Raw genomic sequence first — 25,101 nt, 5'->3', positions numbered from 1 at the left:
GGAAAGAGTTCTCATCATGCTCCCCACCATGGCCAGGCGTCACATAACACCCTAAAAAACAAAGCGCAGGTTTGGGTGAAGTCCGCTGTGGTGCTTGGGGTTTCACGTGGGCCAAGCCCCTGGGACCGAGAGTTCCTTACTTTTGTGGTGGCTCTTCGTTGCTTTTATAAATTAAAAAAAAAATTATTCTGGATTTTAATCGTTCATCCAAGTACCCAGCTTGCCATATTATGGAAAATCTATCCCCATAATCCATGAATCCCTGTTTCTTTGGGAGATCGTGAGAACCCTAGTTTCTAAATTCATTCCTCCCTCAGCCAACAATACCCTCCACCTAAATTTTCCATCTCAACCAGCACTTCATTCCCAGCCCAGCCTCATCTACCTGGCAATTTTCTTGGTGACCTCTGACCATTGATTCCTCTCCTCCCGGCCACTCCCTCCCAGCCCCTCTGAACCTCTTTTCAGAGATTTATCTTTCCAACAAAATCTATTCCTCAGCAGTGAAAACCTTTACCCCTATCCTACCTAGTGCGGCAAAAGCCACATCCTGCCAGAAAAGGCTTTCCTTCTCATTCTACTTCCTCTCCGTCCTTGACGCTCTGGGACATCCGGTAAAGCGGAGAGGGTGCTGAAAAGGGGGCCTCAGACCTTAATCAGGCGCCTTAACTGATTATGTACTGTGCTTCCTTCTTGTGACCCGGAGGACTTTAAAGCTGAATGCTGCCCCCAAAGGACTATAAATTAAATATGACTTTCTGGGAAAGAAGATACTGTAGCTGACAGGGTTTGAAGGCTTCCCTTTCCCTTTCCTCGGTGCCTAGGCTCCTCCTCTCCCTCCCCCACCCGCTGCTCAGAGCTTCAAGCAGAAACTGCACCAATTACAAAGCAAGAAAACCAGAAAAACCTGTGTAACATTTCAGTGAAAACTCCCCTTTCCTTCAGCATTTTTCCCAGAAATACATGTCTATATGTTTTTTTTTTTTTTTAAAAGGGGAAGAGAAATGGAAAAGCTCCGAGCAGAATGAAGTCAGAGCATGCTCTTTCGCGCTCTGGGTAAGGGGTCATCGCCAAATTCCGGATAAACCTTAGGATCAACTTGGAGACCTACACACGAAGAGGAAAGCTGCACACTTGAAATAGCATTTTCAGTGCAAATTGGTATCTGGTTATGTGGTATCATGGCTCTATGGAGATGCACCCATAGTGAGCGCGCAATTAACGGCACATATTATTTTCTAAGTTTCTCGTATTTTCTGCGCGGCTGTATTAGAACATTAAAGAACAGTAGTGAAGTTTTAAATTTGGCAGGAAACATCCGGAAATAGCCTTATGGAATGAGGATTACAACTCATCTGCTGAAAGCATGCGTGGCTCTTAAAAGAGCCTTTGGGGTTAGGTGTAAAGACGCTTACTTGGCAAGTTTACTTGGAGCTGGTGTACTTGGTGACAGCCTTGGTGCCCTCAGACACGGCGTGCTTGGCCAGCTCCCCAGGCAGCAGCAGGCGCACGGCCGTCTGGATCTCTCTGGAAGTGATGGTCGAGCGCTTGTTATAATGCGCCAGGCGCGACGCCTCGCCCGCGATGCGCTCGAAGATGTCGTTGACGAAGGAGTTCATGATGCCCATGGCCTTGGACGAGATGCCGGTGTCCGGGTGGACCTGCTTCAGCACCTTGTACACGTACACGGAGTAGCTCTCCTTGCGACTGCGCTTGCGCTTCTTGCCATCCTTCTTCTGCGCCTTGGTTACCGCCTTCTTGGAGCCCTTCTTCGGGGCCGGAGCGGACTTGGTGGGTTCAGGCATTGTAGCGTTAAAAATTCGAACACTAACGCTAACACCTGGGAAAAGAGTCGCCCCCGCTGAGGCCACATTTACTTATAGATGCGGTATTCAAATTAGGTTAGTAAGATTTCGCTCATGATTGGATTAATTTTATTGTGGCGTCACAAACAGGAATGTAAATGATACTAGCAGGTCTACCTTTTCATTGGCTGTTTAGTTAGTGTGCTTTTACCCAATCAGAGGGTCCTAGACTAGACTACCCATAGCTAGTACAAAAAGCCTTTTGAAGCACCTGCACGGTGTATTTCACAGCAAGCAGATGAAAGGAAATGACAACACGCTAGCTTTATGTTTGTAACTGAAAGCAACTTCTCTGTTCCTTTGGATAACTTCGTGCATTGGTTCGGGCCCCGCAACTAGTCACCGTGTTAATGTCCAGCTGGAGCTGGTGGACAAACTCGTAAACGCATTACCCCGCGCCCTGGGCAGCTAACCAATAAGTAACCACTACCTGCACATAACGTGCTGGGCTGGATCACCCTCTTAAAAGTTCACAATTCTTAACCTTTTCGTCCTCCATCAGAAGCCCTGATAATTTTTATTATTAAACATGATGCTTAAAATACTTGGGAGTATTTTTCCCGCAAACATGCCAGTTTTGCCTGTCGGCATGCCCTTGTTAACCAAAGAAAATGCAGTGGCTCATTAAATGATAAACCATCTTTCGTGCAATGGCGTAAACATTTAAATTTCACTTTAGTGGTCTCCAGACACCTACCGAACGTAGTGCCTGATACAGTGGGGGGAGACTTCCTGCCCGAGTTTTGTGCTTTCCCTTACCGCGCCCTTTGGGGCGAAGTGGGGACCAACTTTCAACCAGCGGTCTCCACTCTCCGCACACTGAAGCCAAACACAAGCTTACGCTCAGGGCTGTTCCCTGATCAGTCTACCAACACTCTTACCAGTTTCCTAAAGGGACTGTCACATTGTACTACAGCCGAGGCCATCAAGACCCACCCCGAGGAGGGCCGCCCCTCACTTGCAGCCTTTCATTCCTAACCCCGCCCCCTTAAAACGTGCCAACAGCTCTTTTCCTGATATCTTTGGGTGGCTCTGAAAAGAGCCTTTGGGTTGTGTCGAGCTTCTAAGCCTTAGGCCAAAGAAACTTCCTATTTCTTCTTGGCTGCCGCCTTCTTTGGCTTGGCTGCCTTAGGTTTGGCGGTCTTTGGTTTAGCCGCCTTGGGTTTCACCGCCTTAGCTTTCGCTGGGCTCTTGGGCGCCTTCTTCGGCTTGGCTGCTTTCGCTTTTTTCGGACTCTTCGCTTTTTTGGCTCCTGCAGCCGCGACAGGCTTCTTCGCCTTCTTTGGGGTCTTCTTGGCGCTCTTCTTGGGGGTGGCCGCCCCCGTCGCCTTCTTGGGCTTCTTAGCCCCTCCTGCGGGCTTCTTGGGCTTGGCCGCGCCCGCCTTCTTGGCTTTGGGCTTAGCCTCCCCGGTGGCCGCCTTCCTGTTCAGCTTGAAAGAACCCGAGGCGCCGGTGCCCTTGGTTTGTACCAGAGTGCCTTTGCTCACCAAGCTCTTGAGACCCAGCTTGATCCGACTGTTATTCTTCTCTACATCGTAACCCGCGGCCGCCAGCGCCTTCTTGAGCGCAGCCAGAGACACGCCGCTGCGCTCCTTGGAGGCGGCGACAGCCTTGGTGATAAGCTCGGACACCGGGGGGCCAGACGCTTTGCGCTTTGCGGCACCTGCAGCCTTACGGGCCTTCTTTTTCACCGGCGTCTTTTCGGCAGGGGCCGGTGCAGCAGGCGCGGCGGGCGCAGTCTCGGACATGTTGAAGGCGAGTGTTGGGAAAGCGATTCGAGCCAGAAGCAGAGGCACTGGCCGGGACTCGGGCCGCGCCGCTGCGCCCGCCCGTTTATATAGGGCGGAGCTGCGCCGTGATTGGTGCGCTGTCCAGCCCGCCTCGCTGGCAGCCTCAGAGTGTCCTCTCGGATCCCGAGTTGTGTTTGTTACACCTCAAAAAATGCCAAAAAAATCAAAATTCTCTGCACTGAATTGCCCGATTTTTCCCAGAAAATGATCCCTGAAGTCTCAGGCTTCACTCAGGTCTTAAATTATGAGGAAAGCACAAAACCTTATGCCAAAACCCAGCAATATTTCCCGCCGTGCTTGTCAAATTTCAACTCAGAGAAACAAAACTTTCTATTTTCTTCGTAAATTATAAACCGATCTTTAACTGTGGAGTTTTCTGACCTCTCAAATATGATTCTCCAAGTGGTTAGGTTCTTATAGGTCCAAAAAGCATGTAACTGGCATTAGGATTTTTATTACAAATCTGCACTTAAGTGAGGGAAGTAACACAGGCTCCTCTGAGAGTCCTGTCTATTGAGCCGAGGGCATTTGAGTTCATCAAACTGGTTTAGTTTAATGCTAAACAAATTATTGCCCATATGAGGTTAAATGTTGGACCCCTGGGACATCAACGTATGCAGCCATGGTTTTATTTCTTTCTGTTGCGTCTGGGTTTTTAAACAATTCCTTAGGATAATTCTTTTCCTGTCTGCTCCCAGGGGTTGGGGGAGGGGCGGTTGCTTCTACAACTCTGGTCAACTACTCCATGAGTTTAGATACCTTGAATTCAGGATATTTGGGAAGGAAAGGGAGTCCAAAACACAGGAAACACAGATGGAAAAGGATTAATTTTCAAATAACACGCAGATGTTTTCTATGAAGTCACTGGAAGCGGAGGCGCACTTGGAAGAATTTGTTTGCAGTCTTGGTGAGTTCTTTTGGCATATGCTTCAGGATCAAATAGAAATATACTCTTTAGAATTGGAATTCAAGCGTTGATCATAAGGGGAACTAAATGGAAACTGTAGATTATAACATATCTATTCCCTTTACTGGAGAAACCCAGACCCTGTTATCACTGAATAACTGATGAATGACTAGTCCACACAGCAAATATGGCTTCACTCATGAAGATTATGGCCCTATGCTTCCCGGAGCTCCATCAAAAAGAAAATAAGTTCCGTGTAGGATCGAATGACAAGTTCAGATTTCCAGCTCGGAAGCAGAGCTTTGAGGGACCATCCACGTTAAGTTTTTGTCCTCTGAAGACATCCTTTGCAAGGTCTTTGAAAAAGTGGTTTTATTTAGGTAGTACATAGTGGCAATGACCAAAGTGTACACGTTGGCAATGAAAACCCAACTAAAGGAATTATTCTTGGAAAATCATCTGGACGGAATTGTCTTTAAAAACTGCAAGCCATGTACTTGAAAGACTTGAAATTTTGGCCAGTGCTATAAGGTGATAGGATACAATTCTGTGGATGTAGCTGGTTGTAACATGGCATTTGACATCACATTAATTTTTAGTTCCATTGCCCCCAATTTTCTCCACACACAACAGACTCTTCTACTGAAATAAAAGAATACAGATCTTTGATTCAACATTAATGAAATGTCTCAAAAGAGTCTTGTTTAAATTAATGCTGAATCTGGTATAAAAGACATATAAATTACCAACATTTTTAAAGCCTTAATATGTAAACATTTTCAATGTAATTTGTGCATGCTAGTGAAAAATAAATATGCACTTTGTTATATATTAAAATAAAAAGGGAGGGGATTAGGCTCCAAAACAGACCAATTGATGGTTACTACAGAAATTGATTTTATGGGCACTTTAATCCCAGGGCAGTGGGGTTATGCTCATTTGCAATGACAAACAAAACCACTCCCCTACGTAGTTGAAATTTGCAGAGCACACTGGAATTTTCTCTCAAATGCCTCACTTTTTTATATGTATCCCTAACGACTTCTGATTTGGAGGTACTTAAACTCTTCAAATTCTGGGATCTTTTAACTCATCTATGCTCATCTCCTATGTTGCAGTGTGTTTTCTATAAATAAAACTATTTGACAGACTTAAAGAAGACGTAGAGGATCTGCCACTGTTACATCAAGAATTTATTTGAAATAGAAGTAACACCAATGGCTCTATTTTCCTATTGATCTGTCAGTTATATCAGAACTACCTAGGGTGTTTGTATGTGTGTGTGTGTACATGTGTGTGTTGTACCTGTGCTTTAAATATAGATTCCAAAGTCTTGCCCCAGATAATTCTGAATTCTCCCAAGAAGACTGCTGGTAAGAGGTGCATCCAGGATTCCAGCTCACATTTGTTTGACTTCAAAGCATTTGCTCAGTGTTTTTCAAGCTGCAGGTCTGAACAATCATTAAAGGTTGCAAAATCAATTTTGTAGCACAAGGCCAAAATGTTTCCTTTTTAATGAACTAGAATAGAATACAAAGAGCCCAAAGCATGTAGTTTCAGTTATCTGCATAGCTTTTTGATTGTGTGCTGGGTGCCACCGTGTAAAAAGTATTTTTTTTTTTTAATTAGGACTGGAAATGAAATAATGTCTCCTTATTTTATTTTTTATTTTTTTGCGGTACGCGGGCCTCTCGCCGCTGTGGCCTCTCCCGCTGCGGAGCACAGGCTCCGGACGCACAGGTTCAGCGGCCATGGCCCACGGGCCCAGCCACTCCGCGGCATGCGGGATCCCCCCGGACCGGGGCACGATCCCTCGTCCCCCGCATCGGCAGGCGGACTCTCAACCACTGCACCACCAGGGAAGGGAAGCCCCTAAAATGTATTTCTTACAGTACAATCTCATATGGCCAGAGTGGGAGGAGTCTTCCTCATGCATTTCTTGAACTCTTATAGCCATGAAATATTCTCAAGTGTGTTAATCGCTAATGATCTACAAAAAGTAATTTCCTATTATTGGCGTTTTTAAGCCTCTAAGAAACCCCAAGTCATAAAAAATGGGGAGCACTCTGCAAACATTTCCATTTTGAACACGATAGCAACTGTGCTAAGAGTAATGATGAGATTTGTGGAAAAGCTGAAAGGAAAGTGAGGCTTATATTTGGTTCCTTTTACTCCAAAATTCTGGGCTCCAGAATCAAGCACTTGATTCTGGACTTTTCTATTTCAGTAGGTGACCATGATTTCATTACTCAAGACAGTTTGGGGAAGAGGCGCTTTTTTGCTAAACAAATTAGCCCTTCTCCAGCTTCCTAATAGTAGGCATGTTGTATGATCGCAGCCATGGTGATGCTGTGAAGACCACCTGTAGATCTCTACATGTTGGGACAGCTTCCCCTTTGTAGACTCTTTTAAGAGGCACTCTATGTTGGCTTTTGGTGTAGAGCATTTCTGGAAAACTTCTTAAAATGGGCTATATATTATTTCAGAAGTTGTTATTATTTTAATTTAATTCAACAAATAAAGATGGGGAATGGTGCATACTCAAGGTTATTCATTGCAGCATTCTTTGGAACTGTAAAATATTGGAGCAAACTTTAATATCCATATATAAGAGTGATTGAATAAACTAGGACACATATGTACAATTGGGTAATATATAGCTACAAAAATGAATGAGGAAGATCTCTATGAGTTATTAAGGAATGAATTCCAGGATAGATGGTTAAGTGAAAAAGCCAAGTGCAGAAGAGTATCTATAGTATGATACCCTCTGTAAGAGAAAGATGAAGATATAAGAAAATACATTTTTTTCTCATTTGTGCAAAAGATACACAGGAAGAATAAACCAAAAATGAAAGGAATTTTTATCTATGGGGGTGGGGATTAGAAAGGAATGGAAAGAAGGAAGGAATGGGAACAGAGTTGCAGGGATGAGAAAGGAGTGACAGTTTTTTGAGTATGTCTTTTTGTATAACTCTGACTCTTAAAACTATAGTAATGCTTGATATACCAGCAAAATAGTCACACTATTAAAAGCAGTAGAGATGGGGGAACTCAGAATGGAATACAAGCACTAACGAATTAACCAAACTATATGAAATTACAGTTATTACATAATAACACTAAAGGGATTGGGGAAGATAAAAATTAACTTAAGTAACTGTAGAAAACAGTATCTTGATTGGATACTATAAGGCTAAAGGCAAAAGCAACTACACATAAAGGTTGTAATCTAATAAAAGTGTTTTTCTCAGGGTTATGGGTTAACAATTCTGAAACTACTTATGTGTTTAGAATTGAACAAAGAAGTAAACACAGTGTAGAAAATGAGATCCAGTGTTCTCACTAGTGCAAAAAGAAGTATTTGGCTAAAATGAAACTTGTGCTGGATTAGAATCAGAAGTATTAATATAAACACATATTTTAAAATACAACTCCAGTTTAATAGATATAGACACCTAGAAGTGTGTGTATGTGATTGGGTTAACGTACAAATATACTTCCTTGCTCTGTCAGCAGAGCAGACCTAAAAGCAGTGACACCCTAGTAGCAATTAGCACACCTGGAAGACAATCTTTGGTTTTTAAGCATCATTCTCTAATCAAAGGAACCAGGACCACCTGGAGAAGTGATGGGCTCCAAGGCTGGAGCAGGGATAATACAGGGTGGGCCTGGAACATCTTGTGGTGTCAGAAAAGGAAGATGCTTAAAATAAAATGAAAATTTGTTGAAACACCATGCAAGCCACTCTCAAGGAGCTACTAATTGCTAAAGCTGGTACCATTTGAGCAACAAAATAAAAATTGATAATACTGGATTTTAACTCATAGATAAAATATATATCCGTAAATAAATACATACATACATAAGGAAAATGGACAACTTTTCCTTGTTGCAGATGAAATCCACAGGTGGATACTAAAATCACTGAGTGAAATTTGAAGGACAATCAGGATTTGCATAGTCTCAAAGTATCTTCCCCAAGATATCTATCTACTACAAAGAGAAAGGTAATGAATTCACAGTGGAGAAACCCAGACACCACCTTAACTAAGTGAGCAGGGTAAACCCCACAAATAGTAAAGACATATCAACATCATGAACTCCTTGCATTGAGAAGGATACTTCATGGTTTTTGTGATATTTCCTGGCAAAATGCATAAACTCATTCCAGGGATGAAAAAACATCAGACAAATTCCACCCAAGGAACATTTAAAAAAAACAACTGATCAGTACTCCAAAAATGTGAAGGCCATGAAAGGAAAGACAGACTAAGGAATTGTTACAGGCTGGAGGAGACTAAGGAAAAGCATTAAGTAAATTCAGTGTGCGATACTGAATAAGATCCCGGAAAAGAAAAAGGACTTGGTGGAAAAGTTTGTGAAATTTGAATAAAGTCTAAAGTTTAGTTAACATGGGGGTGGGGATGGGGTGGGTGGGTGGTGGTGGGATGAACTGGGAGATTGGGATTGACATATATACACTAATATGTATAAAATAGATAACTAATGAGAACCTGCTGTATAAAAAAATTGAATTATTATTTTTTAAAATTTATTTATTTATGACTATGTTGGGTCTTCGTTTCTGTGCGAGGGCTTTCTCTAGTTGTGGCAAGCGGGGGAGACTCTTCATCGCGATGCGCGGGCCTCTCACTACCGCTGCCTCTCTTGTTGCGGAGCACAGGCTCCAGACGCGCAGGCTCAGTAATTGTGGCTCACGGGCCCAGTCGCTCCGCGGCATGTGGGATCTTCCCAGACCAGGGCACGAACCTGTATCCCCTGTGTTGGCAGGCAGACTCTCAACCACTGCGCCACCAGGGAAGCCCCTTGAATTAAATTTTAAAAATGAATTGAAAAATAAATAAAGTTTAGTTAACAATATTGCACCAACGTCCATTTCTTTTTCTCCATAAGTGTGCAATGGTCATGTAAGACATTAACATTAGGGGAAGCCAGTTGAGGGATATAAGGAAACTTTTTGTACTGTTTTTGCAACTTTCTTGTAAATATAAAATTAGTTCAAAATAAAAAGTTTCCTAAAAAAAAGTTTCTCTTCATATCTCACCACGTTATGCCACTTTTCATAGAAGGGGGAAATATACCTAAATGTGACATAGATTTGCCAAAGTGGCGGAAATGTAGGTGATTTTTATTCTTGTGTCCAAACTTTAATAGTTTTTCAAAGTTTCTACCATAAGCACAATTACTTTATTATTAGCAAACAACATGTTTCTCTTTAAAATATGATGAAGCTTATTTAAAAAAAATATGGGGGCTGAGTTTCTCAGACCTTCAGGTACTATCTATCTCCTTCTGCTCTTTATCTGGACTTTCACAGAAATTATATACTTGTTTTTTCATTTACAGATTCGTCATTTATCTGTGTATCCATAAACAATGCTTTAGTTTGGCCTGATTTTGTTATGTATATTTGCAAAATCACAATGTATCTAATCTTTCATGTCTTGTTTTTTTTCCCTGAACAAGATCCATCCCTCTGTATTATACTGGTGCTGAGAGCTCTAGTTTGGTGATTTGCACTGCAGTTTAATATTTCTTTTATACATGTGGCCCCATGTATTTACTTATCTAGTCTACCACTCCTGGACATTCTCATGGTTATATAATATGGCAAATTTAGTTTCTCAAAAATGGTCACAACTATTTCTCCTGACCCACATTCTCTTCTCCAATGTGTCTTGTCACTCCCCCATCAAGTCTAATTCTGGTTCCCTTGAATCTGAGTGACCTTGTGACAGCTTGCACCAGTAGAATGTGAAGGAAGGGAAGCTGTGTGACCTCCACCGCTAGGTCTTAAAAAGCAATGGAGCTTCTGCCTTATTTGCTGGAACACTTAGGCTTCTCTTTCTGAACTATCTATCTCATAAGAATTTCGGTAGTTCTGAGACCACGATGTGAGAAAGTCAAGCTGCCTGTGGAGACCACGTTTGGGCACTCTGGTTAGTTATAGCAATTTTTGAACCACCCTAATACAAGGACCAGCAATGTGAGAGAAGGAGTCTCCAGCTGATTCCAGCTTCCAGTGGTCAAGTCTTTTCAGGTGAAATCCCAAACATCATGGCAAAGAGACAAGCCAACTCCACTCTGCTCTATCAGAAATCCTGATTTGAAGAATCTATGGGTGTAATAAAATAGTTGTTTTAAGCCACTAAGTTTTGGGTGCTATGTAGCCTAAACAGTAATGGTTTCAGTTTATTTTCAAATGTTCATTAGCTGGCCAGTTATTTATTTTTTTTAAGAACTCTTTTTGACTATAACCTACACTAAGAAACACATTTTACATCATACACTCACACTCACATGCGCTCATGCTTGCCCTTACTGAAACAAAATTTTGAGGAAGTAATAGATATTCCTTTTAAATGCAATTTGCTCTGCTATTTATTCTTCTCATCTCTTCCCTCTCCTCTTTTCTCTTTAATTTCAATAGAGAAATCTATTGATTTCTTATCACAACCAAATAAATTGATTTAATAAATAATAGTCTTCATCAGCAGATTGAAGGTATAGTTTAAGAGGTGATCTTAATCTCTTTATCTTTATATCTTGCAGAGTATGTATATATTTTGATATCTTATGTATTTTGCACTATACACAAGCTAACGTACATTTTACGATCTAAACTCAGAGTTAAATTGTTCACTGGCCTAAGTCTAAATAAATCAATAAAACCGAAACAAAAAAATAGGAAAAGAGTGAATCTAATAAATGATTCTAAACTTAATTTGGTTGTTGAAGTATATGGTAACTCCAAGAACCCATTATCGTTTCAAAATGAAAGCCTGAGAGAGGTTAGTGATTTGTCCCCTGGGCTGTCAGGAAGGGAATCCTGTGGCATCTGGAAGGAGGAAGGGTCCTTGCAGAAGGTGCAGGTGGAGAGTAGTTTGGATCTGGGGATGGGATGGAGGATTGGGTATCCTTTGTTGGCCCAGAAGAGCTTAAGAATATAAAACATAAGTGTCTACATATATACTCTTAAGAGTCAAGACACAGATCCCTTAATTCTGGCAAGAGCTTGAGAAGTATTCTCTTCTGTCTAGTAAGTAGACCCTGTGAGAGAGAATGACTTCAGAGATATTAACTACCTTTCCATTAACCTTAATATTGAACCCATAATCATTTTCCTAATCAATCTCTTCAACATCTATTTATTCAAAGATGTTGTTGGTGTCTTCAAAAGAGATGGTTCAATAAACAAGAATAGATTACATTTGAGCCTGTGTATATTTTCTCTGTTCTTGACTTTTCTCTCTTTGTCTATCCTACTTCCTATTATTCCCTCAGCATCCCTTTACATTTCCCTCTCTGTTCCCCCTAAATTATATGAATTTTCTGGTTTGTAAATGTAAGTTCCATCCACTTACACAACATTGTTAATTCATACCTAGTGGTGGCAGTTTGGCATAGTTATCCATTGCTGTATAACAAATTATCCCAGAATTTAGTGGCTTACAATAATAATGAGCATTTATTATCTCACACAGTTTCCATGGCTCAGGAATTTGGGGGTGACTTAACTGGGTGGTTTTGACTTGGGATGTCTGATAAGATTGCAGTCAAGATGTTACTCTGGCTGCAGTCATCTGAAAACTTGACTGAGAATAGAAGATCCAATTCCCAGATGTCTCATATGGCTCACATGGCTGGCAAGTCAGTGTTGGCTATTGGCAGAAAGCCTCAGTTCCTTGGCATGTGTACCTGTTCATCGGGCTGCTTGAGAGCCCACTCCATCACAGCTGGCTTCCCTAAGAATGAGTGATCCAAGAGAGCGCAAAACAGAAGTCACAATATCCTTTATGACATAACTTCAGAAATCACAATATTCTATTAGTTCCATAGGTCAGTCCTATTTAGTTTGGGAGTCTGCACATGTGTGTGCATATCAGAGGATGAGAATTACCAGGGCCATGTTGGAGTCTGGCTATCACAGTTCTGGAGATGAACAGTTCTATTTCAGATCCCAATCCTATCACTTACTAGGTTTTCAACTTTAAGAAATTTACTAAACTCTATTTCTCAAGTTTCTCATGTCTAAAATTTGGATGAGGGCCTCCCTGGTGGCGCAGTGGTTGAGAGTCCGCCTGCCGATGCAGGGGACGCGGGTTCGTGCCCGGGTCCGGGAGGATCCCACATGCTGCTGAGCAGCTGGGCCCGTGAGCCATGGCCGCTGGGCCTGCGTGTCCGGAGCCTGTGCTCCGCAACGGGAGAGGCCACAACAGTGAGAGGCCCGTGTACCGCAAAAAAAATAAATAAATAAAATAAAAAAAAAAAATTTTGGATGAGGATAGTGTGGTAGATTTCACTTTTACTCCCAATTTTTGCTGCCCTTTTTGGGAGAATTATACATCCCTGCCCACTAATAGCGATTTATGACATGCCTACCCCTGTGAGGAGTACACTGCCACACCAACTTGTTATCAGTCACTGCCATGGGAGTTGCTTTGGTATATCAAATGTGAGTAGAAGTGAGGTGTACTCACTTTCCAGCAGAATCGTTAGGAGCAATGAGATCTTTTCATGTCATGTTCCTTTAGTCTGGGTCCCTCCGTGAAAAAAATGTGGAGCAGAACCACAACCGATCTATAAAAAAAATGCAATGTGAGCCTGAAATAACCCTTGCCATTGTCATCCACTTAGATTTGGGGGGTTTTGTTACATAATTTAGCAAAATCTAAATGATAGAGCTATTATCTACTCACTAGGAGTATGCTGAGATTTGACAAAATATTTTTGAAGTGCTTATAATACTGAGACATAGTAAACAACCCTGCATATTACATATTATCTATTACCTATTACTATGATTATACAAACCTAAATTCACATGAAATGAGTTTATAAGCCATGCCATTAACTAATTTATAATAAGAGATGCACTTGATATTGAAAATAAGTATCAGAGGTGTACTTACTTTCTGGTCAGGAGACCAAGATACAGATTAGAGGGTGCTTTTTGAGCATATAGTTCGAATAAGAGATATTTTTATCAAGCAGTGGTCACCCAATCAATCAGCTCCTCCACCCTGAGGACACATGTGTACAGTGTTTTGTTCTGTGGAAAAGACACACTGAACAAGTTACCATTCTACAAACTCTTCTTTTTCTAGGTGATCACCAACCTCCCTTTTCTCACAGTTGCTCTTATATGAATTCTCCAGACTTACAGGAACCATGATACTCCGATATAATTTATATCAGTTACAGTACAAATACAGTCAGTTACAATTTAGAATATTGCAATATATTTATAAAGTTTACCATAGAGTAAATACAATATGCCAGTAAATACAATATGTTCTAAGCACTTTTCAAACACTTACTCAATCCTTGTAATAACAAGGATTATTACAAGTCACTGGCACAATGGTGCTATTATTACACCATTTTCCAGAAGACAAAACTGCATCCAAAGATGTTAAATAACTTGCCCAAGGACTTAAACTAAGAGAGCTTTCCTGTACTGTCTCTCCGCCTTGTAAGATTATTCCAGTGACTAATTCTGCCATCCTTTATAAATTGTTATACCAAGTACAGTAAAATTTTTTCTCATGTTTTGAAACTTTATTCTTTTTTTTAAAAAATAGCTTATTTATTTATTTATTTCGGCCGCGTTGGGTCTTCGTTGCTGCACACGGGCTTTCTCTAGTTGCGGTGAGCGGGGCCTCATCTTCGTTGCGGTGCACGCGCTTCTCATTGCGGTGGCTTCTCTTGTTGCAGAGCACGGACTCTAGGCCTGCGGGCTTCAGTAGTTGTGTCACGTGGGCTCAGTAGTTGTGGCTCGCGGGCTCTAGAGTGCAGGCTCTCAGTAGTTGTGGAGCACGGGCTTAGTTGCTCTGCGGCACCCATTGTCATCCACTTAGATTTGGGGGGTTTTGTTACATAATTTAGCAAAATCTAAATGATAGAGCTATTATCTACTCACTAGGAGTATGCTGAGATTTGACAAAATATTTTTGAAGTGCTTATAATACTGAGACATAGTAAACAACCCTGCATATTACATATTATCTATTACCTATTACTATGATTATACAAACCTAAATTCACATGAAATGAGTTTATAAGCCATGCCATTAACTAATTTATAATAAGAGATGCACTTGATATTGAAAATAAGTATCAGAGGTGTACTTACTTTCTGGTCAGGAGACCAAGATACAGATTAGAGGGTGCTTTTTGAGCATATAGTTCGAATAAGAGATATTTTTATCAAGCAGTGGTCACCCAATCAATCAGCTCCTCCACCCTGAGGACACATGTGTACAGTGTTTTGTTCTGTGGAAAAGACACACTGAACAAGTTACCATTCTACAAACTCTTCTTTTTCTAGGTGATCACCAACCTCCCTTTTCTCACAGTTGCTCTTATATGAATTCTCCAGACTTACAGGAACCATGATACTCCGATATAATTTATATCAGTTACAGTACAAATACAGTCAGTTACAATTTAGAATATTGCAATATATTTATAAAGTTTACCATAGAGTAAATACAATATGCCAGTAAATACAATATGTTCTAAGCACTTTTCAAACACTTACTCAATCCTTGTAATAACAAGGATTATTACAAGTCACTGGCACAATGGTGCTATTATTACACCATTTTCCAGAAGACAAAACTGCATCCAAAGATGTTAAATAACTTGCCCAAGGACTTAAACTAAGAGAGCTTTCCTGTACTGTCTCTCCGCCTTGTAAGATTATTCCAGTGACTAATTCTGCCATCCTTTATAAATTGTTATACCAAGTACAGTAAAATTTTTTCTCATGTTTTGAAACTTTATTCTTTTTTTTAAAAAATAGCTTATTTATTTATTTATTTCGGCCGCGTTGGGTCTTCGTTGCTGCACACGGGCTTTCTCTAGTTGCGGTGAGCGGGGCCTCATCTTCGTTGCGGTGCACGCGCTTCTCATTGCGGTGGCTTCTCTTGTTGCAGAGCACGGACTCTAGGCCTGCGGGCTTCAGTAGTTGTGTCACGTGGGCTCAGTAGTTGTGGCTCGCGGGCTCTAGAGTGCAGGCTCTCAGTAGTTGTGGAGCACGGGCTTAGTTGCTCTGCGGCACGTGGGATCTTCCTGGACCAGGGCTCGAACCCGTGTTCCCTGCATTGGCAGGCGGATTCTTAACTACTGCACCACCAGGGAAGCCCTGAAACTTTATCTCTAAGCACTGTTCTTTGATTTGGGGTGGGGTGGAAAGCAGGGGCTGGAGTAGGAAATAGGAAGCAATTTGTAGGACAACATACTTAGTTTATGAAGTCATAGTACAATCCTCATTAACTTCCCCCACAGTCTCCACCAGTGACCCCCCTCTTCTGTGACACGGACAACTTAGGGTTTTGGGTTTTTGTTTCTTTTCTTTTCTTCCCCTTCACCCCAACTTTGGTCTCATATAAAGTGCCTTCACCCACTTCCCAAAATATGGTTCCTAAACTTTCCCTGTGGAGAAATTCTGGAGCCCCTAATATTCAGGGATTTAAGAGACCACAGATGTCACAAAGCCTCCCACTTTGTAAAATAGGAAACTTAAGCCCAGAGTGGTGAAGTTACATCCTGAATAAGCAATCACCCTCTGGACTTCCAGCAGCATGAGGACTAGGGCAGATATTTAGCATCGCAAATGCTTTAGAAAACTTTTGCTGCAAATACTGCTCTGTATATGAGTTGCTCAGGGAAGACCAATGTTTATCAGTTGGGTTCAGTCCCACTGTTTGTCAGTGTATTAAAAACTGCTCCAGGGATTTTATATAGGATGAATTTAATAGAGGTAATCAGTGAAACAGATCATGAAAGAGTTAAGAAACCAAAAGAGAGATGAGGAGTAACCAAAGATAAGCAGCAGCAAGAAGTTGCCACTTCTTCAAGAGCTAGGACAAAGGAAAAAGAGATGCTGCTATAATTTAGGAGTTGGGGCCAGCCCCAACTGGAGATCCAATCTCCAGTGAAGCTGGAACAACACAGGCTGGTAAGACAGGAGTGGAGACCACCAAGAGACCAGCTATCTAGTGGGACTGGAGCCAAAGAGTGCCAATGAGGCTGGAGAAACCGCAGGAAGCAAAGGCAGGAAGGGCAGAAATACCTTGGTCTCACCAACATGTTCCACTGGGGCCTCCCATTGGTCATATCTACTGGAAGCCAGAGAGCAAGGGAGCCTGGGAATTGTAGTTTCCAGTGACAAACAGCAGCTTCAGAGAATAAACAGGCAAATGACCGAAACAATCAGAAATTCAAATATTTCTGCGAATCTGATGCCTGAGCATGGGTCCTTGTATCTGAACTCAACCAGAGGTACACTTCCATCTTTAAAGACGCGGGATCAAGAAGACGGTTTCACCTTCTTTTAATCAGGTTGTGATATATCCAGTGTGGTGGGGATCCTCTGACAGAATCAAAACGATCCCTGACTCTGAGGGTTCATATCCCTAAGTTATCCCCTTTTCTTGAGTGTGTGCTGCACCTGGTGACTTGCTTCTAACAGAGAGAATATGTCGGGGCTTCCCTGGTGGCGCAGTGGTTAAGACTCTGCCTGCCAATGCAGGGGACTATGGGTTTGAGCCCTGCACCTGGAAGATCCCACGTGCCACGGAGCAGCTTGAGCCCGCGTGCTGCAACTAACGAAGCCCACGCGCCTAGAGCCCGTGCTCCGGAACAAGATAAAGCCACTGCAATGAGAAGCCCGAGCACCACAAGGAAGAGTAGCCACCACTACCGCAACTAAAGAAAGCCCGCGTGCAGCAACGAAGACCCAACACAGCCAAAAATAATAAATAAATAAATAAAAAATTTTAAAAAACCACAGACTCTTAAAAAAAAAGAGAATATGTCAAAAGCTATGGTGTGTCATTTTTGAGATTAGTTTACAAAAGGTTGTAGCTTCTGTCTTGGGCCCCCACTTGCACTCTCTCACTTGCTCATTTCCTCAGAAGAAAGTCAGTAAGCCACCGACATGACAAGAAACAAGGACTTGAGGACTTCAGTCTAACAAACAGCGCTTGAGGAACTGAGTCCCTCCAACAACCATGTGCACGGGTTTGGAAGTGGATCAGTCCCACATTGATCTTTGAGATGATTGCAGTCCTGGCCACATCCTAAATGCAGCCTTGTGAGAGACCCAGAGAACCCAGCTCAGCCACGCTCAGATCCTGAAGCTGCTAAGTTTGAGGATAATTTGTGATGCAGCAATAGATAACGGATACATCCAGAGATAAGCCAAAGACATACAAGGGGAGATAAAGGGAAGAGAGGGCATGGTTTTCAGTGTCTATTATGTACCAAACACATTATCCCCACTTAATCTTTGCATCTATCCTCTGAGGTGGGTGATCATCATTGGTTCCATTTTCCAGACAAGGAAACTGAAGATGAAAAGGGAAAATAATTTGCTCAAGGTCGCATTGTAGGGTTGCAATTGTAGGGTTGCAAAGTAGGGTCTGATGGATGGCCACATTTGTGTTTTTATTTTCATTATTTCACACTGTTCCAGAACTCAAAACAACCAGCCTTCAAAGTTGCAGTCACTTCGTTTGGATTGAGTACAAATAAAAAGAGTAAATTGTTTAGAGTCAAATGCCTTCTTGCTTTCTTAAAATTGTATACCCACTTCTTTCTCTCACAGAATATCATAACTCACCTAAAAATTAAAAAAAAAGGAGCAGGGCCTTATTTCTGCTCCTTTCTGCACTTAAAGATGGAATTGTACCTCTGGTTGAGTGCAGATACAAGGTCTCATGCTCAGGCATAAGATTTGCAGAAATATTTGTTTGAATTTCTGTTTGTTTCCTTTGCCTGTTTACTCTCCGAAGCCGCTGTCACTAGAAACTACATTTCCCAGGCCCCCTTGCTCTCCGGCTTCCAGTAGATTTGACCAATGAGAGGCCCAGGTGGAACATGTTGATGAGGCCAGGGTATTTCTTAAAGACTAAAGTCCAGAGAACAATATAAAATTGGTTTAACAAATAACCAAATTAAAGCAAACAAAGCCTCCAAAGAGACAAGCAGTTTTTAGCTCTTTGGGCTACTAGACCACTGGTTGCATTGTGTAATTAGATAATTACTTTTATGGTAATAGCAGCAAACAGCAATTAGCATTTGTCGAGGGTTCCCTTTGGATTGGGCGCTCTTCTGAGGTCTTTACCTGTATTACCTCATTTGCCTTCCCAATAACACTATGAAGCTGATTCCCTGTGTGTGTCTTATTCTCATCTGCACTCTTCCCCCATCCGTCCTTTTTACCAGGTACATGACCTGGGCAAGTTAGGTAATCTCTCTGTGCCTTGGTCTCCCAATCTACAAAATGGGACCATAATAGCACCTACCTCATGACATTATGAAGATTAAATAAAATAAGTTAGTGCTTGAGTGAGCATTATAATGTAATGAAGTGAGGTAGGAACCACATTCCTCCCAATCCAACTCTAGTTTATTTATTTATTTATTTGTTTGTTTGTGGTATGCGGGCCTCTCACTGTTGTGGTCTCTCCCGTTGCGGAGCACAGGCTCTGGACGCGCAAGCTCAGTGGCCATGGCTCACGGGCCCAGCCGCTCCGCAGCATGTGGGATCCTCCCGGGCCGGAGCACGAACCCGCGTCCCCTAGCGTCGGCAGGCAGACTCTCAACCACTGCACCACCAGGGAAGCCCCAAACTCTAGTTTAGATAGCAGTAAATTTGGATAAGCGTCGTGGTTCTTACTGATGGAGACAGAGGACCGTTCTGTGGCTCCATAACACAGATGCCAGGACCGGCACCGGAAACCCGAGCTGAGCCTGTAGTTCCGGCGTGACTGAGTCCCACTGGGGCATCCGCGGAGTGCAGCGGTGGCAGAGTCTCCACGTATTTCAACACTGACCACCTAGTGTGAAAACAAGGTACTTTAAAAAAGTGCTCCTTAAAAAATAGCTGATGCTAAATGGAGAGGAAAGAGAGCGGGAAAACACTGGGCAAAAGAAAGGGTGGCGGGGGTGGGGGTGGGGTGGGGGAGGAATACAAAGGGATAAATAAGAAATTTCAGAAAGAGCTATTGGTTTGTAGCGTTCATGAAGAACATTTGAGAAGATGAGACACAAGGTGATTAGAATAATGATTAAAAAGTTCGATCTCAGCCCATAATGAAAGCTGTTTATAGCCACTCCTTCCCACCAACTCCCTCCTCTAGAGGTCATTAACTCCTCCTAACAGGTCTTCGTACTTTGGGCTTCTGTCTGGTTGGCAGGCACAGTATCTGTTGTGTCTGCTGGAACTCGTGGGCAGAAGTCAGCAGATGCGCAGTGCCTGCTCTCCTGCAGCTCTGAGTCACGTGCCAGGGAAGGGGACAGCCTGATGCACAGAGGGGCTGTGCTCCAGAAGGGGACCCAGTGCCTGTGCTGTTCCTTTTCATAGAGAAAGCATGAGGCCAGACTTGAATAGGAGAAGAAACCTTTTTCTGTGTGGGTTTCAGCTGGGAGTACCAGCCTCCCAGCACCTGAGAACATTGGCTGATTCTCCCACAGGGAGAGAAGCAGCCATTGTTCCCAGTTCATTGCCAGGCAACCCAGAGGAAATCCCTGGGGTCATTGGTTAAACAGCCCTGCTTGTGTCCTAGCAGTGCCTTTGCTCATGGCATTCCTAGCCATGCTGTACTGACAGTCCACACTCCCAGCATCACACTCCGCCAGACCTTGGCCACACTCCCAGCAGGCACCTCTCCCCTCTGAGAGTAGGAGGAAGGCTAGGGAGGGTCTCACTAAGGTGACATTTGAGCAAAAGCTTGAAGGAAGTGAGGGGTGAGGCAGGTGACGATGTGTGAGAAGAGTGTGTCAGGGTTCCTCATAAAATTTGAAAAGTCGATATGAGAACCCAGCAGATGGGAAACAATGCAGAAGAATCCACAATAGGTGTGGATCATAGAACTGTGGGAATTAAATCAGCCCAGAGACATGGGGCTCATTTGGGAGGTGAGACAGAACCCTTTTAGGTAGGAAAACAGCACAATAGTGTGAGCCAACGTGTGTGCACAAGAGAGAGATGGAGACAGAGAGAGTCATGAAAGGTATGAGAGTATCTTTATGGGGTAGAAACAAAGGACGTTTAAGGTAGTGGTGTGCTGGTAAACGTTTAACAACTGATTCTCCAGGAAAACTCCCCAAATACTGATTTGTAGCCAGTTCTTGTTGTGTAAATACTCCCGCTATGGCCAATTCCAGGCTACTGATGTTACCCTGAACACGGAATAGAATGCAAGGAAGGTTCAAAATGACATGTAGATTTTCCACTGGAGGCCTGAGAGGAGGAAGACGGCGAGGGCAGAAATATAACTCTGTGGGTGATGTGAACAAACCACTGATCTGTTTTGTGACCACACAGAGACCAGCTGCTCAGGGCCCCAGTCTCTTCATCCACAGCCTGAAGGACTGAGCTAAAGGAAATCAAAGTTTCCTTCTGTCTCTCCCCTTCCTTTATTCTTTCCTCCCAAAGAGCCACTGTATCTAGGGCCTCTTTCCTTAATCGCCTTCCACATATTTCTTTTCTCTGCCAAAGTTGCACAGGTACCCAGTAGGGGTGATTCTCCATATCCAGGGAGTCAAGCTGAGCCCCAAATGGAGTAGGCACAGTTTGGAGCATCCCTGTCTTAGGAGTCTCTGCTCTTGGAAAGGTGGCTCAGCTGAGTTCGAAATGCCCACCCAGTCCACTGGGGCTGCTGCTTCTGCACCTGGAAGAGACCTGGTGGCAGGTGAGTGGGTGCGTCCACTGCCATTTCAACACCACATGTCTGCCAGGCCCACTCCTCTGGAAGCTTCCTCCGGTCATGGGGGAGTGGCTGCCAGAAGCAGGCAGTGATCTGACTTATCACAACCTAAGTCACCTCAATCTCTGCAGGTGGAAGCTGGCAAATCCCAACTTGGAAATCCCAACATCCTCTTCAACTCCCCACATTTGTGAATAGATCAACAGGTGAGAGATAATTTCTATCTCTACTTCTATCTTTATATAATCTTGCACATGTTTATGTTAGGTTTTACAAGGAACAAAGTGCTTTCTCATGTGCTCTCATTTGACTGGTTTTTCAAAACTCTGAGAGGTGGTATTATCCCATTTTACAGATGAAAAGCCTGATTTTTCATGGATGGCAGGTGACTCACCCCCAGTCAGACACTTGGTAAATGGCAGAGCTGGAATACAGACCCAAGTATTTTCATTCCAGATTCGCATGTCTTTCCAGAATATTTCACTGCATGTCTGTGCTGTGTGTACATGCATATGTATATGTATGTGTGTACACACACAAACCACTTTGTATAGACTTATATAGGTATTTTTTAAGACTAAGTTGGGTGTGTCCTTCTTACAACCCAGCCTTAGGAATTTATCAGCTATTTCCTGATTAGTACATGCCAGGCAATGTCTGACACCAGCTGAGAGCTGGCAATACAGCAGTGGACCATCCAGGCCCCCAGTCCCCAACACACGGACACTAGAGTAGCAGAAACATTCTTAAAACCTGACCTTGACTTAAGAGGAAAGAGCAGAAGGGGCAAAGGGGCAGGCAGATTGGGAGGGTGTGCCTTCTAACTCCTGTGTGAGGAAATGGCCATTTAACCAGGTAATTAATGAAACTATCTTCCTCTGTCTTGGTACCATATTTCATTTCTTCATGCCAGGCTGGAATTTGGGGAGCCTGATCCTATTACAATTTATTATATATAACTCTCACAAAAGTAGTGTTGAAAAATTAAATAATTTTGTTTGTGCTGTTCTTTAGAATCCCAAACTTTTTTTTTTCATTTTCATAGTTACTTAAGGTACGTATTACCTCCATTTTACAGATGAAGAATGGGGTTCAAAATGAGCTTGGCTAAAGCCACAGTTTTTGTTTTTTTGTGGTATGCGGGCCTCTCACTGTTGTGGCCTCTCCCGTTGTGGAGCACAGGCTCCGGATGCACAGGCTCAGCAGCCATTGCTCACGGGCCCAGCTGCTCGGCGGCATGTGGGATCTTCCCGGACCGGGGCACGAACCCGTGTCCCCTGCATCGGCAGGCAGACTCTCAACCACTGCGCCACCAGGGAAGCCCCAAGCCACAGTTTTTAAGGAGAAGAACCTTGAGTCCAAGCCAAGAGTGACTTGAATTTCTGTTCATTTTCCACCATCCCAGAGGAATATTAGAACAATTTCCATTTTGCTGTACATCAGGGTTTGTTATTCTGGAATTTCTTTATGTGCCTACCAACAGGAGACAGGTTACATGAACTGTGATGTACTGTGTGATGCATTCACAGTACAATACCATGAGACAGTGTACAGGATGCCCCCTATGTTCATATCTTGAAAGTTTTCCAAGATATACTGTTATAGAAAAGAGTAAGTGTATACAGTCTGCTATCTTTTAAGAATGAAAATTGGGGGAGATAAAACATGCGTTCATTCTTGACTTACATCAGCATGAATTAACAATAGGCAAATACACAAGGAAAATAATGTTACCTAGGGAGCAGTGGGGGTAATCCAGTGAGGAGTGGATTCTCAACATATACCTTGTTATTTTGATTTGGTTGAACCCTGTGAATGTATTACTTATTCAAGAAATTAGGTACATTTTGTACTAAAGAGAGCTTCTCCACAATAATATTTACCACCCCTTCCCTTTTACTCTCCTTATCCCCAAGACACACAGTACACATGAAGAAAGAAACCCAAGTAAGTTTTTAATAGGAAAAAATTTGCAGGTACGGAATCAATCAATGATGTCAGAACACAGATGCCAATCCATTTATTTCTGAGAATTGATGAGTTTGACAGACACTCTGGATCTAGGCATCTCTTTGTAGTGAGAAGCTTTTGAAACCTAAGGGGAGAGAAGAAACCAAAGTAAATATATTTGGGAACTTCTTTCTTTCTTTCTTTCTTTTTTTTTTTAGTTATGCAGGCCTCTCACTGTTGTGGCCTCTCCCGTTGCGGAGCACAGACTCCGGACGCACAGGCTCAGCGGCCATGTCTCAAACCCAGCCGCTCCGTGGCATGTGGGATCTTCCCGGACCGGGGCACGAACCCGTGTCCCAAACCCGTCTCCCCTGCATCAGCAGGCGGACTCTCAACCACTGCGCCACCAGGGAAGCCCTGGGAACTTCTTTCTTAACCTTCCTCAACATATGCAGAAAAACTTACAAACCTCTTTCCTTATAATGAGTTTGGTTCATTCTGTGTATCAGCCCTTTTCATTTCCTCATATACACACTCCCCATGGTAAGAGGACCCAGCCTCCCAGGGAAGATGCTCTAATTTTGCTCTTCAGATAGGGTTGCCAGATTTGGCAAATAAAAATACAAGATGCCTAGTTAAATCTGAATTTCAGATAAACAACATCTTTTGTTGAATTATACCATGTCTCATGCCATATTTGGGGGCATACTTATACTAAAACAATTACTTGTCACTTTACTGAAATTCAAATTTAACTGAGCATCCTATATTTTATCAGGCAACTGTATCCTCAGATGCTACCTGGAGGGAGCTGGTTAAGTGCACTTGAACATGTTAGCCCAGAGGGACAAAAAGTACCTACCTGGTGTGCTACCAGTAGAACTTTCTGCGTTGACAGACATGTTCTAAATCTATCTGTCCAATGTAGAAGCCACCAGCAACTTGAAATATGGTTAGTGCAACTGAGTACCTGAATTTTTAATTTCATTATTTTATTTAAATTTAAAATGTCACATGTGGCCAGTGGCCTATCTTGGACAAAGTAGCTCAAGTACCAGTCATGTATCTCCCTCCAAATGTAGCAACTGGAATTTAAAACCGAGTGGTGGCTAAAAAGGTACATCACCCGGAAATAAACTCGCAAATCCCTGCAGCTTAGTGATTATTCCGTTTCCTTGCAGATATAAGTTCTGTTGCCAACACATTAATTCTGAGTATTCATTCTGAGTATCTACTGAGGATGTGACCTTCCAGAGAGTGGAGATATATGATAGAAGTTTTCAACAAACTCACCCTGTAGATGATCGTGTTAACTGTATAATCCAGCATTAGACTGTAAAAGCCACCAAGGTGCCCTATGTGCAGAGCAGGCATTGTAAGGGGATGAAACATCATTGATTTGGTCACACACATCAGCTGTGTGACCCTTTTCCTTCCATGACTCTAAGCAAGCATTAGTAACCACAGACCCAGTAGGGTATTAAAGAGGATTCTTTTATGCATGATATCAGCCAGCAGAGAAGACAGGCCCTTAAAGGAAATTGGGCTTCCTGGGTCACTGAGGCTTATCAGGAGACATTCAGTCTGGTGAGGTTAGTGCAGAAACCTGGCAAAAGGTAGAGTGTGGGGCTTCCCTGGTGGCGCAGTGGTTGCGCGTCCGCCTGCTGATGCAGGGGACACGGGTCCGTGCCCCGGTCTGGGAGGATCCCACTATGCCGCGGAGCGGCTGGGCCCCCGTGAGCCATGGCCGCTGAGCCTGCGCGTCCGGAGCCTGTGCTCCGCAACGGGAGAGGCCACGGCAGTGAGAGGCCCACATATCGCAAAAAAAAAAAAACAAAAAAAAA

The 25,101-nt window shown here is 43.0% G+C and overlaps 3 protein-coding genes across 3 annotated transcripts in view; 1 reads left to right on the top strand and 2 right to left on the bottom strand.

Annotated features, from left to right (window-relative positions):
- The window catches only part of LOC103081210 (histone H3.1), a 114,437-nt gene that overhangs the window by 19,683 nt on the left and 69,653 nt on the right, over positions 1–25,101 (top strand). The gene's annotated exons all lie outside the window — the stretch shown is intronic.
- H2BC5 (H2B clustered histone 5) lies at positions 1,374–1,875 on the bottom strand. The gene has a single exon (XM_007471226.1). It carries the CDS (start codon positions 1,803–1,805, stop codon positions 1,425–1,427), a length of 381 nt encoding a protein of 126 aa, XP_007471288.1. The 5' UTR covers positions 1,806–1,875; the 3' UTR covers positions 1,374–1,424.
- On the bottom strand, positions 2,895–3,667 carry H1-4 (H1.4 linker histone, cluster member). The gene has a single exon (XM_007471227.1). The coding sequence runs from the start codon at positions 3,611–3,613 to the stop codon at positions 2,954–2,956; it is 660 nt and encodes a 219-aa protein (XP_007471289.1). The 5' UTR covers positions 3,614–3,667; the 3' UTR covers positions 2,895–2,953.

Source organism: Lipotes vexillifer, unplaced genomic scaffold, assembly GCF_000442215.2.
Source record: "Lipotes vexillifer unplaced genomic scaffold, Lipotes_vexillifer_v1.1 scaffold56, whole genome shotgun sequence".
Taxonomy (NCBI): Eukaryota; Metazoa; Chordata; class Mammalia; order Artiodactyla; family Lipotidae; genus Lipotes; species Lipotes vexillifer.
The sequence above is the reverse complement of the archived record's forward strand: the minus strand, read 5'-3'. Positions and strand labels throughout refer to the sequence as shown.

What these genes read in the sequence shown, in the direction of transcription:
- H2BC5 (XM_007471226.1), bottom strand. Translation starts at nt 1,805, where the DNA reads ATGCCTGAACCCACCAAGTCCGCTCCGGCCCCGAAGAAGGGCTCCAAG.
- H1-4 (XM_007471227.1), bottom strand. Translation starts at nt 3,613, where the DNA reads ATGTCCGAGACTGCGCCCGCCGCGCCTGCTGCACCGGCCCCTGCCGAA.